This window comes from Palaemon carinicauda, chromosome 11, assembly GCF_036898095.1.
Source record: "Palaemon carinicauda isolate YSFRI2023 chromosome 11, ASM3689809v2, whole genome shotgun sequence".
Taxonomy (NCBI): Eukaryota; Metazoa; Arthropoda; class Malacostraca; order Decapoda; family Palaemonidae; genus Palaemon; species Palaemon carinicauda.
Window position 1 is genome coordinate 113,006,227 of NC_090735.1, and position 15,016 is coordinate 113,021,242.

At 42.8% G+C, this 15,016-nt stretch overlaps 1 protein-coding gene across 1 annotated transcript in view; it reads right to left on the reverse strand.

The window, feature by feature from the left end:
* The window catches only part of LOC137650123 (protein maelstrom homolog), a 418,726-nt gene that overhangs the window by 373,524 nt on the left and 30,186 nt on the right, over window positions 1-15,016 (reverse strand). The window contains exon 2 of the mRNA XM_068383256.1: window positions 13,210-13,399. Within this exon, the coding sequence (XP_068239357.1) occupies window positions 13,210-13,399 (190 nt within the window). The remainder of the gene's footprint in view (window positions 1-13,209; window positions 13,400-15,016) is intronic.

The window sequence follows — 15,016 nt, forward strand, 5'->3', positions numbered from 1 at the left end:
TGAAATATCAACAGGCAAAACATCATATCTATTTGATGGCATAACTTTGGTGTTTTTAATAGATGGGGGTGAGAGAGATGGAGGTCTCTCTCTTTTCCTATTGACAGGTGGTGATTTATTAGGTTTTGATGTTTTCCCCACTACAGGTGCACCTGATAACTCTGTTTCATGTGGAACCTCCATCAAATCAGGCAAAGATATAGCCTGAGAGGTTATTATTATCCTTTGTAGTGGGGGACAAAGGTTTACTAGAGGTGAGCAAAGTCTTACGTGATATTCTTGCCTTATCCTCTAGAATTCTATCAGAAGATGGCAAATTTCTTTTCTGGGGAATAGAGGCAGTATTAGGTGGGTTGGATGTCTCCTGCCTCATTTTTTCTCCTGATTTCAATACTTTGGCATAACTTGCTGATTTATTCAATAGTCTCTTGGCATGCCCCACACTTGTGTGTTCGATACTGGATTTATTGAGAGCAGCCTATTCCAATTTATATTGCTGGCAGTTCCTATCAGTAGATTTGCAATTCAAATTGCAGTTTATACAATTGGCCTTTAGTGTACAGTCTCCATGGTAAACATTGGAGCAAGTCCTACACATTTTATCATTCTTGCATACTTTAGATGGATGCCCATATCTAAAGCAATTAAAACATTGCAGCGGCTTCTGCTTAAAAGTTCGAACTTTAATTCGTTCATTCTCTATGTAAATGTGGAAAGGCACATCAGCATCCTGGAAAGTCAGGATAATAATTGACGTTCCAGGGACTTTATGCACTTTCCACACAGTTAAAGGACACATGGCCAATATCTCCTCTTCTGTGAATTCATATAAGTCTCTATTAAAAATTACTCCCCATCCATAACTGAAATTTAGATGGGGTTTCACATCCAGCTTTATGTCATCGTTCTCTGTATTTAAATTGGAAAGTATAACAGATTGAGTTTCTAATTTGGCACTTATTAGGAAACTGTTCTTTCCAAACCAAGATATATCTCCTGGTGCGATGGTACCTACTTTCTTTTGAAGAAATTTACATATCTTGAAATAATTTCCAGTACTCCCTTTTGATTGAGCAGCAAGACACTTTGGTGGTTTTGGCTTTCTCTGGGAGGGTACAACTACCTCTATACCTTTATTTATCTAATCTGCAGGTTTATATACATCTAGATTCTTAAGTACCCGATCGCAAAGAGCACCCTTTAAATTCAAATTACTGATTTTAATATTTATGATATCATTGATTGCATTGAATGCTTCATCATGGTTATCAAATGATATCCATGAATCCCATTTGTCACCTTCAAGCCTCATTCTAATTACCCTGATGTGACCATAACATTGAAATAATTTATGCAGCACATCATAATTGGTTTCAATGGGAATCTGAGTGACATGAAGGATTCGCAAATTCTCCATGTCACCCAAATTACTTTGTTTTTTAACATTAGTAGAATGGTTCTTTAGAGTTTCGAGGTCGTCAATAGAGGGGTTAGATTTTGAAGTAGTAGCAAGCCGGGTTATCCACCTCTCATCGGAGGATGTCAGTCCTCCTATCCCATGTGGCCCAACACGAGAAGAGGCTTCAGCGAGGACCAGTCCTCTATTAGAGAGGGGCTGCCTCTCTTAAGGTGGGTGTACAATGGTCAGTGGGGGTAGTTAGCCCCTCCCACCGACGACTCCAATGCCTCGCGTCGCCCATTACCCGCAAATATGGGCGACTTAACCGGATCATTGGAGCCCGACTCTTAACAGACTTAGTCTGCACCCAATGGGGTCTGCCACAGGGTGATGGCGTCTAAATTTGTACAGGTTGAGATGCTATGACATCCATCCCACCCTGCGCCAAATCCAAAGAAGCAGTCAAAACTTAAGTCATACAAGCCAAAGTCGTCAACAGGTTCATGCCCAAGAGGAAGAGATGGGAGAAAAAAAAAGAAGTAATCAAAAGAACGGAGAGAAAGTGCTGACTAATTTAGTTGGATCAACAGTTGGGCACCAAGGTCCAGTGAGGAAGTAGTTCCCACTGTTCATTAGAGCCCAACTGCTAATCCCTAAGCCCCCCCATCCTTATTAAGGCTTCAGCATCTGAGGGGAAAGTAAACATGAACACTTAGGCTATCAAGCCTAGGGGCTAGGCTAGCAATCTAGCATGGCATTCGGCTACCTGCGTTCGCCGAAAAAGAATACTGTCGGCATAATATAACTAATTCCTAGCAATGAAGACTAAATAACTAATGTTGATTATTAGTTACAAGACCGGGAAGGTTGTTCTGGCTAACTAAATAAAGCATGCGAGTCAAACAAAAGTGTCGCATCATGACGCCTCTTGTCGGGGCACAGCTCCGCCACAAAACACAAAATTTTAAAATAAAAAAAGCGTTACTTTACGGCTGGAGCTTATTTATACAATACAAGAATATGGTACGCAACTTTCCAGAAGAAGGCGAGGCTGAAGATAGCGACACTGCGAAAATACTTAGCGAACACTGGGAAAAACACCTAGTCAGAAATGCTACGTATGAAGGAATGGGGAAATGGCGCGCAACGGTGACGTCAATCAAGATGGCAGCCGGATGTTAACATCACCGAGTACCGTAACAGTAACCCTACCCCACTTGATGGGAGAGAACATTTCAAGAATACAATAATCCTCACTTTAATCATATAGTAGTGGCAAGCAAACAGAACAGAATGCCAAGAGTCCTACCTCTACGAAACCGGCCCACCCCAGGAATCCGAAGGCCAAATTTCAGCCCAAGAATAGTTCCGCTTGCCAGTATGGGAATACATACACTCCTATGGTGCAAAAATTATTGGGTAGTTGGCAAAACCACTACAGCTTCTACCATTCTTTAAAAAAAAAAAAAAAAAAAAAAAAACTTCAATCATAAATATGGTGTCCCCTTCAAAAACTCTACACTGTGAATAGGGGTTAATAGAATTTTGACAGCAAGGCTGGAAACAGTTGATAAATAAGAAGGATGATGAAGCAATAAACGGATTTTCAGCGAAGCGAAAAATCTATTTTTGGGTGAGGTAGCCATGTCGTCCTGATGGAAGTTCCTTCTTAGTAGCTTCCTAGGTTATATTTAACTACAGTGATATATCCCAGAGAATTTTACTAAAGGTATCCAGAATTCTAACTCCTGGCGCAAGTATCCCTTAAAATTGGATATCGCGTAATCAGAGGACGTATTCTTGACACGTCTCATAGCTATCTACACCCCTAATAGCGTTTCCGCTTCGAGGGGGAAAAAGTGGCAAGAATATAGGAGAGTCGTTTAAGAGACAACACTCTTGACACTCCTACTGTACTGTAAATAGTGCGCCGAATCGCCACCGCGAGGCGCCACCAAGCCATTTTTTGTAGCTTTGTAGGTGTTCCAGATACAGTACCATAAGGAGGGATTCATTATCCTTTTGTCAAAAAGAGGGTGGGTCCATCAGGACGACATGGCTACCTCACCCAAAAATAGATTTTTCGCTTCGCTTCAAAATCCGTTTTTTGGGCTCAGGCCATGTCGCCCTGATGGAAATTTACCAGAGCATTAATGTATCTGTGGATTTTCAATAGTGCCGTTATCTCGAGATAAATATTTTCTCTTTGGTCTTCTAGACCTAGAGACACTTGATGTTACCGTTATACATCAATTAACTGATCCTAAACTATGTCAGCTCTTCCTGCCCCCTACAGGGAAGAGTCTGGGTAGACTCTAGGAAAAAACCCGAGGATTGTGAGTTCAAAGAACAATCTAGCGAACAGTTTGTATATTAGTGTCATCATATACATAAAGGGTAGTTTGTACTTATATGGTATATCTCTGTATAGGTTACTGATACCTCCCAAGTCTGGCTGAAAAGACACAGACAGGTTTATATACGTATAGGAAACCTTAGTTCAGTAAAATAAACAGTTTAGTACTATCAGTTCTTACCTGTTTGCTTGGAACAGTCTTAACCTTAGTTCCCCAATATTTTCTTAAATATTAAAAGAATCAAGGATGCTCTGACTTCATTCTTAGTCTAGAATGTTTGAGGCAAAAGAGACGCAAAGATTCCTTCTATTGTTTATTACAAAAATAGAAATCATGGTTGTATTCAATTACATCCTATACAGAACAATTCTGCATAAAAGCATAAATAGTAAACACAGAATTAAAATAAGTTTCACCTGAAAAGGAAAACATTAGCCACTCTAAGGGAAATATAAAATTTCACTATGTATTCTGTTGTTACTAGGAACACTGTGCATATAAGTATGTCTGGCACTTGTGTCAGTCTATTATGCTTAATGTCACCTGTGTAGAGAGAACAGTCTATAGTTTTATCACTAAACACAATACTCAACATGATATGTCTTACAAGTCTATCATGTACACCCTTCACTAAAAGTCCCAATTAGTGCACTGTTCTTCGCAGTAATCAAGCGGCAGGTTTTATAACACTGCCTGCCGCCACCACATGAAATTTTATTTCCTGTAATTGCTTCGCATAGTGTTTGAAGAAAACTCTGGATGACTCCCATCTAGTATAAGCACGAAGGCTTTCAAGCGACATCGTCTGAAGGAAATTCAGAGACGAGGCAACTTTTCTCGGATCATGACGTGCGGGTGTGCTGTCTGGATCCGCTCTGCGTATAGAATGGGTGATTTTCGCCCTAAACTGTTTCAAGGATAATGTTGAACCAGACGTCTCTCCCCTGAAAAGCTGACCTCCCTTAAAGTCTGAAGTTCTACGAAGATAGACCTTTAGGCATTCCACTGGGCAGAGGGATGCTTCTTCCTTCAGAGGGCAGATTCTCCAGGGACCCCATCTCTTAGTGGGCAACTCGTTCTTGGCGAGAAACGTCGGGTCCGGAAAGAGGTTCAGTTCTCTGGCGTCTGTGAACTGATTGTGGCCATCATCCCTCGAGAGGGCCACTATTTCGCTAACTCTGGCTCCTGAGGCTATTGTTCAGAGTTGATGCTAAGTGAAAAACCTTATCCAAAGACCATGAAATGGGCTTTGGAGGAGCTGCGGGCCGAAGTTCAGCGCAGGCTTTTGGAATCTTGTTGAAGATTTCATTAGAAAAGTCTACCTGGAAGGCATATAGTATTGGTCTGGCAAGGGTAGATTTACATGTAGTAATCATGTTGGCTGCTAAACCTTGTTCATGAAGATGGATGAAGAAGGACAAGCAGAAATCAGTAGAAATCTCCTTAGGTTTCTTTGCCTTGACAAAGGCCACCCATTTCTTCCATAAAGACTCATATTGTCTTCTTGTGACTTTGACTTGTATTCTTCTAAGAAGTTAATACTGTCCCTAGAAATCCTGAACAGTTTCTTGACCGCTAGGGCGAGAAAATCATGAGATGAAGGTTCTGGGTTTTCACTGATGAAGCTGAGACAGTCAATTTCTGCACTTGCTGAGTCAGAACTGGGTTCGGCAACGGGATCAGCTTCAGGCGTAGTTCCATTATCAAAGGGAACCAAACACTGTTGGGCCACTTGTGGGCCACTATTGCTGCTATCCCTCGAAAGGATCCAAGTTTGTCGAGGACTTTCAGCAGAAGGTTGGTTGGAGGGAACAGGTAGATCTAGGACCACCTGTTCAAATCTATGGACATTGCGTCTGTCGCTTCCACTAGAGGATCCTCGTACGGGGCTATATACCGGGGTAGCTTCTTGTTGTCGCTCGTTGTGAAGAGATCTATCTGCAGTCCTGGGACTTTGGGTGATATGAAGGAGAATGATTTTGCGTCTAGGGACCATTCTGACTATCTGGTTGACCCTGGATAGAGCGTCCGCTGTCACATTGCGGAACCCTTGAAGGTGGACTGCTGCCAAGTGCCATCTCTTCTTCCTCGCTAGACGGAGGATGGCCAGTATCACTTGATTTGTGAGGCGATCTCGAGCCTTGTCGATTTAGGCATCTCATTACAACTTCGCTGTCTAGAACCAGACAGATGTGGATTGAGCAGCGAAGTTCCAGTTTCTTCAGAGAGAGATGAACCACCATGGCTTCCGGAAAATTGATGTGGAAGGTCTTGAAGAGGGGAGACCAGGTTCCCTGGACTTTCTGATGATGAGTGACCTCCCCACCCCTCTTTTGAGGCGTCCGTGTAAACGGGGACTACCGGTGGAGGTGGTTTCAGAGGTGCCTTGCTCTTCAGGTTCTTGGCTTCCGACCATGGTTTGAGTAGTGATCGCAGACGATTTGGAATCGGTCTTTGTAGATCTCTTCGAGCGTTTGATGCGTAGTTTCTCCAAACTCCTGATGCATATTTTAATTGTGCTTTCAATATTGGATCTGTTACTGAGGCAAACTGGAGGGACCCCAACACTCTCCTGTTGCCTTCTTGATACCCTGTCGGATTGAAGAAGTCTCTTGACAGATCCTGCTATCTCTTTCCTCTTCTTTGATGGAATGGAAAGGCAGTGTGACTGTAAATCCCAGTGGATGCCCAGCCACTGGAACTTTTGAGCTGGAGATAGACGAGATTTTTCCAAGTTGATCTTGAATCCTAAGTGTTCCAGGAACTGGATCACTTGCTTGGAGGCTTGCCTGCACTCTTCCTCGGATGCTGCCCACACCAGCCAGTCGTCCAGGTAGGCTACTACCTGGATCCCCTTTAGGCGAAGTTGATGAATGACTGCATTCGCAAGCTTGGTAAATACCCTTGGGGCTATGTTTAGACCGAAGGGCATGGCTCTGAAAACGTACTTTCTTTTCTGCAGTTTTAACCCTAGGTAGGGGGAAACTTGACGGTTGATTGGAACATGCCAGTACGCATCCATCATGTCTATGGAGACTGTGTATGCCCGTTTGGGCAAAAGGGTCCTTATGTGTTGAAGCATCAGCATTCTGAATTTGTGGTTCACTATGAACTTGTTGAGTGGTGATAAATCCAGAATGACTCTGAGTTTTTCCGAATCCTTCTTTGGAACACAAAATAGCCTTCCTTGGAATCTGATGGACTTTGCCTTCCGTATAACTCTTTGTTCAGGAGTTCCTGAACATATTCTTCCAGAATGGGGGTTGAGTGCTGGAAGAATTGAGTTAAGTTTGGTGGGATTGAGCTCCAACTCCACCCTAGTCCGTTCTTGATTAGGCTGTGGGCCCAGGGATTGAAGGTCCAATGATCCCGGAAGAGAAGTCTCCCTCCTACCGGTAGCATCTCACTTGGAGTGCTGGTTGGAGGACTTGCCTCCTTGGCCATGTCCACCTTTGTTACCCCTACCTCTGAAGGGGCGTCTAGAGGATCCTCGAAAGGAACCTCGAGACTTTGGTCTAAAAGTCATTGATTGGCTTTCAAAGACAGGGGTGAACACCGGTGATTGGGTCGCCAGTGTTTGGGGCACCAGTTGGAAGGTGGTGGTTGGTTATGCCACAGTCTGGGGCACCGTGGCAACGGGAAGCTGTTGCTGTTTTCTAGGCCGAGAGGGCACTCTTGGTTGTTTTGATTTATTCTTCGGCTGGGGACCCTCGTCAGCGGAAGATTTTCTTTTTGAGGACAAGCCCCACTTGGAGAGGAGATTCCTGTTCTTTGTAGCGGCTTTGTCCACGACCTCTTTGACCACTTAGCTTGGGAAGAGGTCTTTTCCCCAAATATTGGAGGCTATGAGCTTCCTTGGTTCGTATCTCACCCCAGCCGAGGTGAACACAAACTCTCTACAAGTCCTTCGGGCTTTGATAAAGTTGTACAAGTCCTTGGTGACTGTCGCCAAATGAAATTTGGCGAAGACCATGTACATATCTGGGGTGTCCGGGATGCTTGCCATAGTCTCTAAGCCAGTCTGCAGAGACATGGAAGCAGCAATACGTTCTTTAGTCTCTTGTCCCCTGCGCAGGAGAGACACTGACAGCTTCGGGAGGTCTTCGCCGAACTGTCGTCCAGCAATATCTACCTCCAGCTTCCCAACTGTGAAGGTGTTATGAACATCCTTCCAGTCTTTATCATCTGATGGAAAAGCAAGGGAAAAGGATCTACACTCCTCCACTGTAGGGCAAGGTTTCCCTGCTTCAACTGCCTTAAACCCTTTCTCCATAAAGGGGAAGGCACGGGAAGAAGCAGCAATGAAGGATGGGTACTTCTTATTAAGAGCCGGCACCTTGGAACTAGTGAAGGCCCTCTCCTTCAAGGTTTTTGTAAACAAGGCCTGGGTCTTGGGGAGGTCTAGTACGATGACCTCTTTCGGCTCTGTTTCCTCTTTAGAGGGAGGTTCCGTCCTCAAGCGGACGTAACAATCCGGGTAAGCCCCTTTGCTGGGCCAAAACTCAACCTTGTCAACTGGGACAGTGCCCAGTTTCTTGGAGAGGAAGATCTTCCCCCCTGACATAGGCTATCATGACTTAAGATGGAATCACGATAGTGTATTTATAAAGACCAGTAAGCAGTCATTTATCTTTTATTTTGTAAGGGAAATATTATGAACATTATGCAGTGTGAGATGCGTAGAAAATTATAATTGTTGTATTGAATTGTTTGTAATAATATGATATTTCTTTATGTCGAAGTTTTTTGAAGAGTAAAGTACATTCAATAGTTGTTTGACTCTAAGCAATCGTTAACGAGTTGTTAAAGTTTGTTTTGGCGAATGCGGGTCGCGCATGCGTGGATCCTCAGTCGTCTTTGAGCGATTTGACTCAGAATCGAGTTAGTACCGGCTCACGACTGTGAGTGATAGGGTCTTGGTTACCCTGCAGTATCTCAGGGGGAGGGAAGGAATTAACACACCACGAGAGGAGTTCTTACCATCATGGATTAAGCCAAGTCAAATTTTATAAGTGTTTTGTGATGTTAGTGATATTGAAGGGCATGCATGCACGTTAGATATCGTTACTAGCAGACATTTGTAAAATAAGACGATACTTCGGGTTGCCAGATAGGAAATTTTACAATGAATAGTTAAGGTTAGTAATAAATATGAATAATTTATTCCTGGTCAAATAATGATTTAAACACAATGCAATTTCTCGATTTATTGAATGAAAGGAATAGAAAAGAATCCTTGAAAATCTGTTAAAGAACCTGGTAATATGTAAACCAAATTGGTGTAAGTTTAGGTTTCCATATTTATTGAAGATTCTATATGTTTACTATTTTGGATTCTTTTGAGTAAATATATAGGCATGTGCTCAGCATACCTCCAAGGATTAATGTCAGAAAAGGCAGGAAGTTCCTAGCCATTTAGCTTCTTGGGGGCTAAACGTGAAGACACTAGTTGGTGCATCTCCGTCCGCAGTGAAGCCTCCTTCTCGGACGATTGCTTCTTCATGTCCTGGAACATGGACAAAAGAGAATGAAGCGTATGACTAATCATGTCTAATTGGGGGCCAGAAGAAGTAGTCGACGGGACAGGCTCAGCCACCGTAGCCGATGAAACCGAAATAATTTCGGCTTTCTCTTCGTCGCCTTCAGGAGGTAAAACAGTCCTAATCCTGCTCTTCTACTAGAAGACACTGTTCCGTCTCCTCAGAAACTACCGACATGTTGTCCTCTAGTTGGATGTCCTTCAAGGCATCAGAAACATCAGATTCTACCGGAATCTGTACGAGGGGAATCTCAGGCTAAGCTTGGGGGATAACTGCATCCGAAGATGCCCTAGGGAACAAACAAGCCCTCATCCTTTCATTAGGAAGGTATGGGCCAGTGGTGTTCTTCTGGAAACCCGACCCATTTTCGCAGCGTCTCTCTTGCTGCATCCCTTGACTCAGTGGACTTTTGATCATCAACAGCCTCATCGACCAGTTTTTCACAAACTGGTACATACCTGGGGGTCCCAATACTTTAGAGATCCCTTTGTAGTTGCGCAGTGTGCGTGGGTCCTGCACATATCATGGCCGCAGAAGTTCTTACTGCGGACCTTGCAGAAATGGTTTCCCCACTCGGGATGCTCCTCTTGTAAAGAAAGAGAAGCAAATGAGTATTCGGTGAAATATCTCAGAATTTCATCATACAATGTTATATAAATTGTTTAGCTTAGGATAGGTAAGCTAAGAGGGAAAGAGGAAAGACACCCACATGTGTTTCCTGTCCAGCCCATTGCTATGACCTCCTACAATATTGAACACTAAATTCTAATCGAATTATAGGGGAAGATAATATCCTTTGGATATAATGTGTGATTTTAACACCATCTTAGGTTCAATATAGGGAATTTGAATAAAATGATCATTGACCATTATCTGAGCAGAGAGAATCGCTCTCTTGGTGTGGTGGTCTCACAATAGGCTGCCCATGAAGCACCTTGTAGGCTGGAAAAATGTATGAGCTACAGCTCAGACCGCACAGCGGTATGTGACGTGCGGAATAATCAATATCGCAGTGACTACGACCACTCCGCAGCCAGTACTGTAGTGCCTTCCGGCATACGCCGGTATTACCCTGGGTTATTGAAGGTATACTGCCTTCTTAGGTAAAGGGCGGCGGGCCGCCGGCGGTCCCTCTATAAAGGCGAACCCGCCAGCAGCCAGCGAAAAGATATGTCTTCAGACAGTTGGTCGACCGGCTGCCGGCAGTCAGCATAGTTTCCGGCAGCTGGTCGGTATGTGCCGGCTGTCGTTGGGTCACCGATCAACGGTAAACCATGGCAAGTGGCGGCAAAGCAACCTGACGGCGGACTGTCGTCTGAGTTGGCCGCCAGCAGCCGGCCCAGGGTATATGGTAAGACAAGAGAGAAAGCATGGATGGGAGGGGAAGCAAAGGCTCAGCCTTGCAGACCTCCATCCGGAATGAGGGTTCATATGGAAGGGGGAATTATATTCGGGCTTCCATCCAAGCATAGCCCATCCATATCAATAGTAGGGCCATGGAAGGCAGTCCAAGGGAGGACTGAAGAACACTCTAAAGACAGTCGACGGCCGACAGAGAACCCGAGCCAATCCTGCAATCTACACTTAGGGTCGATTGTAGAATGATGGCCAGGATGTGTGAAGGCTAGGCCAACACTAAAGGACAGCAGGGGAGGGGCAAGGGTCCTGCAGGTGAGGTAGTACCTAGTAGGCACTACCTAACCTAAGAGATTCTGATCCATAGTAAAGACAACCTTAGGGGCCAGGGAATACAATTCCCTAGGTTGGGTTAGTCTGAGTGAGAGGGCGGCACCCAGGTCGCTGTCTCAATGGAGGAACAGAATCTAATGTTGAAGACCTTAAGCAAGAGAAGAATTCAATTCTTCGGCTTAGGATCTGTCGGCACAGGACTGTCTCCTAGGCCATGATGAGAAAGCATTATCATATAACGCCTCCCGGGTATGGCCTAGGGAGGTCTAGCCTCCTGCATTGGTAGCCTAACCTGACTTGGGAAGTAATTTCGCCAAGTCAGGCGGCTACCGATCACAGACAAATACTCTGATGTCCCGTCCTAAACGCAAAACCGGCTCAGTGGTTGAGAGGAAGGAACAGAAACACCCCAGTCTAGATTTGCCAGAATAAAATTCAAGGCAAAGCAGACTAGGGTTAGCCTAGGCTAGTCAGAGGGAAGAGGAATTGCTCTTGAATCTCCCAAGGAGATTGGTATCGACCTAAAAGGCATAGGAGGTGTCAGTCTCCACTTAAAAGACGATACAAGGGCAATTGGGGACATGTATGAAAGTATACTAAAGCCCCTAGGCTAGTAGCCTAGGCGCAGCGAGAATCGGTCACCGAAACTCTCTCGTATACTATCTTGGAAGGGGAAAATTTATACAGTAATATCTTAATTGTATAAAATATTGCCTGAGCTTTAATAAAACTTTACCAGGAAGGTTATATCATGCATGAAGTGTGTGGGTGCCTAGGCTAGGATGCCTAGCACTCGTGGGGCTCGGTAACAAAATTGCCAAATCCACGAAAACAAGGGCATAATATAAGAATTCCTAGCTAAAATGCTAAATAGCTAAAGTTATTAAAGCTAAATATGCCGGGAAAGTCGTTCTGGCTAACTAAATGTACATGCAAAGAACAGTTCGTTAGGTTAATTACGAACGTATTTCGAGGAAGAAACTGGCAAGAGCTTACATTTATACAAATTAAAAATAGTACTCAACTTTCCAGAGGCAAATGAGGCTGGTGAAGAAATCATTGCGAAATAACAATCCAAAACAGCGAGAGGTACACGGGATAAACACCGGGTAGGAACGCTACACGAGAAAGAATGACTAGATGGCGCCACGCGGCGACGTGCTGGCGCCCAATTACAGTACGAGTATTTTTGGGCCTGAGCCCAAAAATAAGTAATAGAAATAGGATGAGAGAAATTTAGTGTCAAACCAAGGTATAGAAAAAATATTCCACAGTTTGAGAGTCGCCTTACCCGTCACTAGGCTTCAACACAGAAACGATATGCCGCACTGAAGCCCAGTGACTAGATTGAGGCATTCTCTTATTAAAAATGCACATAAGAGGTGTTGGTGTTCTACTATTGGCTGAAAAAAAATATATAAAAAGATATAATGTTAGAATTGGGGTGATTATATACTAAACCTAAACACTTATTAAACCAACATGAAAAGTTTGAATTGTACTGGGGTTGTATCGAAAAATTTAAACAATATCCAGCTACGCTATTCTAAAAGTGAGAACTACTAATTCGACTTGGTAAACAATATGAACAACCGTGTACACACTCGGGAGAAGTAAGAAAATTAACTTTTAAAGGTAAATCATTCCCATGCTGTCAGGAAGAACAAATGCCAAACTAAAGGGCATCATACCAAGAGTAGAAAAACTTAAAAATATACCAAACACAAAGAAGAATACAGGTAATTCGGTATGTTTATTACATTAACTATTGCTAAGAATAGCTAAATTGGAAGTCAATCCACTATATGGAACTTAATAGTTGAGAAAGATGACCAAATCTTCTGGTGTTGATAACATGGAGAAAAGTGCGTACATTTGTTTGCCCAACGACAAATATAAGATATTAGTCTAACACCTATAAGTGTCCAGGTAACCGTCTCCAATACCAGTATTGGTTCTCAGTAATGTGTCGTTGGTTGTTCAAGGTATTTAAGCAATAGAGGTGATGTGATAGATTCAATGGAGCCTGAATCAGTGGGTCTCCCTTATACTCGGAGTGTCCGTGCTATGCACATTGATACACAACCCGTTAAGCTGGGAAGACAGTATTTCTTTGAGATTTTTCTTGTGCTGTATACCCTGTTCTAACCTTCCACGGAAAGTTCTTTGAAACCACACAGCAAGTTAACCTAAAAATAAAAAAATTCTGTGCATAATGGCTTACCTCGTCCATCTCTAAGAAACTCTAGAGTATCCCTTATTTCCTTTGTCATATTTTCTTCCTGTTCTCTTTTTTCCTCCTCCTTGCTCTGCAAAACCCTTATTGGAACACCATTGCAATCCATTTTCTCAACACTGTCTTTTCCTTCTTTACTCAATTGCTGATAAGACTGTCTCTGGGCTTCAGATAATTTCTGAAGGTAGTTTTGAGTGCAATACATAGATATTAGAATTACTTTTATTCAAGTTTATAATTCTTAAGATTATTATACCTAACTTGGTAAAATTATTTGAAATCATTTCCATTAACAGATTAAACTAAATTATAATTAGAAGATACAGAAACAAAATAAATTAAAGTAAATTAATCTCCATAACTCCAGAAGAATAATCTTATAACAAAGGATGACAATAATGAAGGGAAAGTAATTAGAAGAATCTCACTTTTTAGGTCACACATGTTAATCACTAATTTTTTCAGTGGGTCAAATTACTTGAATAACCATCTTGGGAATGACTGATGGATGAAAAAGTAATGAACAACTAGATAAAATACATAAATTATAAATTAATTTGTATTCTTTCTAAATATACAACCCAGAGTCTTTTAATAGGAGCTTGACTTCAACAAAGCTGAAACAGCCATTATAACTTAACAAGGTAGTTATAACTACCAGCAGGTGATGCAGGGAAAGCGACTCTCCCCACCTGTCAGCAAGACTAGTACATTTGACCTTCAGGCCTGGGAAGGATAACTTAAATGATTAAGTTTGTTAATTTGTTAAATGTTCCTACACTAATACAAACCAATTACCTTTAATGGGAGACTCACTTATCTTTTAAGAGGATGAGAAGTAACTAAGAACCATATTTCTGGCTAGCTCAGCTTTCATGGGAATTGAAAGAGCAACTGGTCCTGTATAGGAGCAAAGATGATGACTTCGTCAACCCCCAAACTCTCTGTGCATAGGGATGCTACAGGCATTAAGTCAAGCCCATACCAAGATTAAATGGTAAGAGTACTGTCACAGGAGAACCTATATCCTGTACAATTTATATGCAGCAATTATGAGAAATAGGAGCAAATACATTCTATCCATCTTCCCCCTATCTAGAAGGATGAGGGAGATGCTTCTTCACAGATCCTGTCTGTAAGGTAGGTTGCACAGTTATGAAGCTCACCATTATCAGACATCCAATCCAACCCATAGCAGCCTAGACTTGGGCAGCACTTAGAGAGGGAAGAAAGAGTAAAAGGCCAGTCATTCTACCTTTCAGTATGTATTATGTCTAAACTATCATCTTAAACATGATGCTTTTTGTCCTGTTGAGCAGTTACCACAGGGCCAAGGGTATAGGTACCTAAAGACCTGAGTGTATACTCTCCCAGGTAGAGGAAGAAAGGTTGACTAGCATTATAAGACTCATACCTTTAATACCAAAACCTGACTGCGTGCCCTTACTCGAACCGGACTTCAACCCCCCCCCCCCTCCCCCACTGGTTAAGGGATGAACTCTTCTTATGGTTTTACAAGCTAGAATATCTTCTTCATTCTAGTGCTACAAAATGTCTTTGGTGATCCAGTTTGAAGCACACAGTCCTCTTAAGATGGCACAGTGAAGCCCACACAGTACAGAAATGCCAGTCATTCTGATCCCTTTTGGAAGCTTCCAGAAGAGAAGACATGGAAAAGGACTATCTTGGTATCGTGGACAGCTGCAGCTGGGTTGTGGGTCTTGACCTCAGACCTTCCATTCTGTGTAATGATTAGTGACATATGAGATGCTATGAAGCTTGCTAACTCACTTCA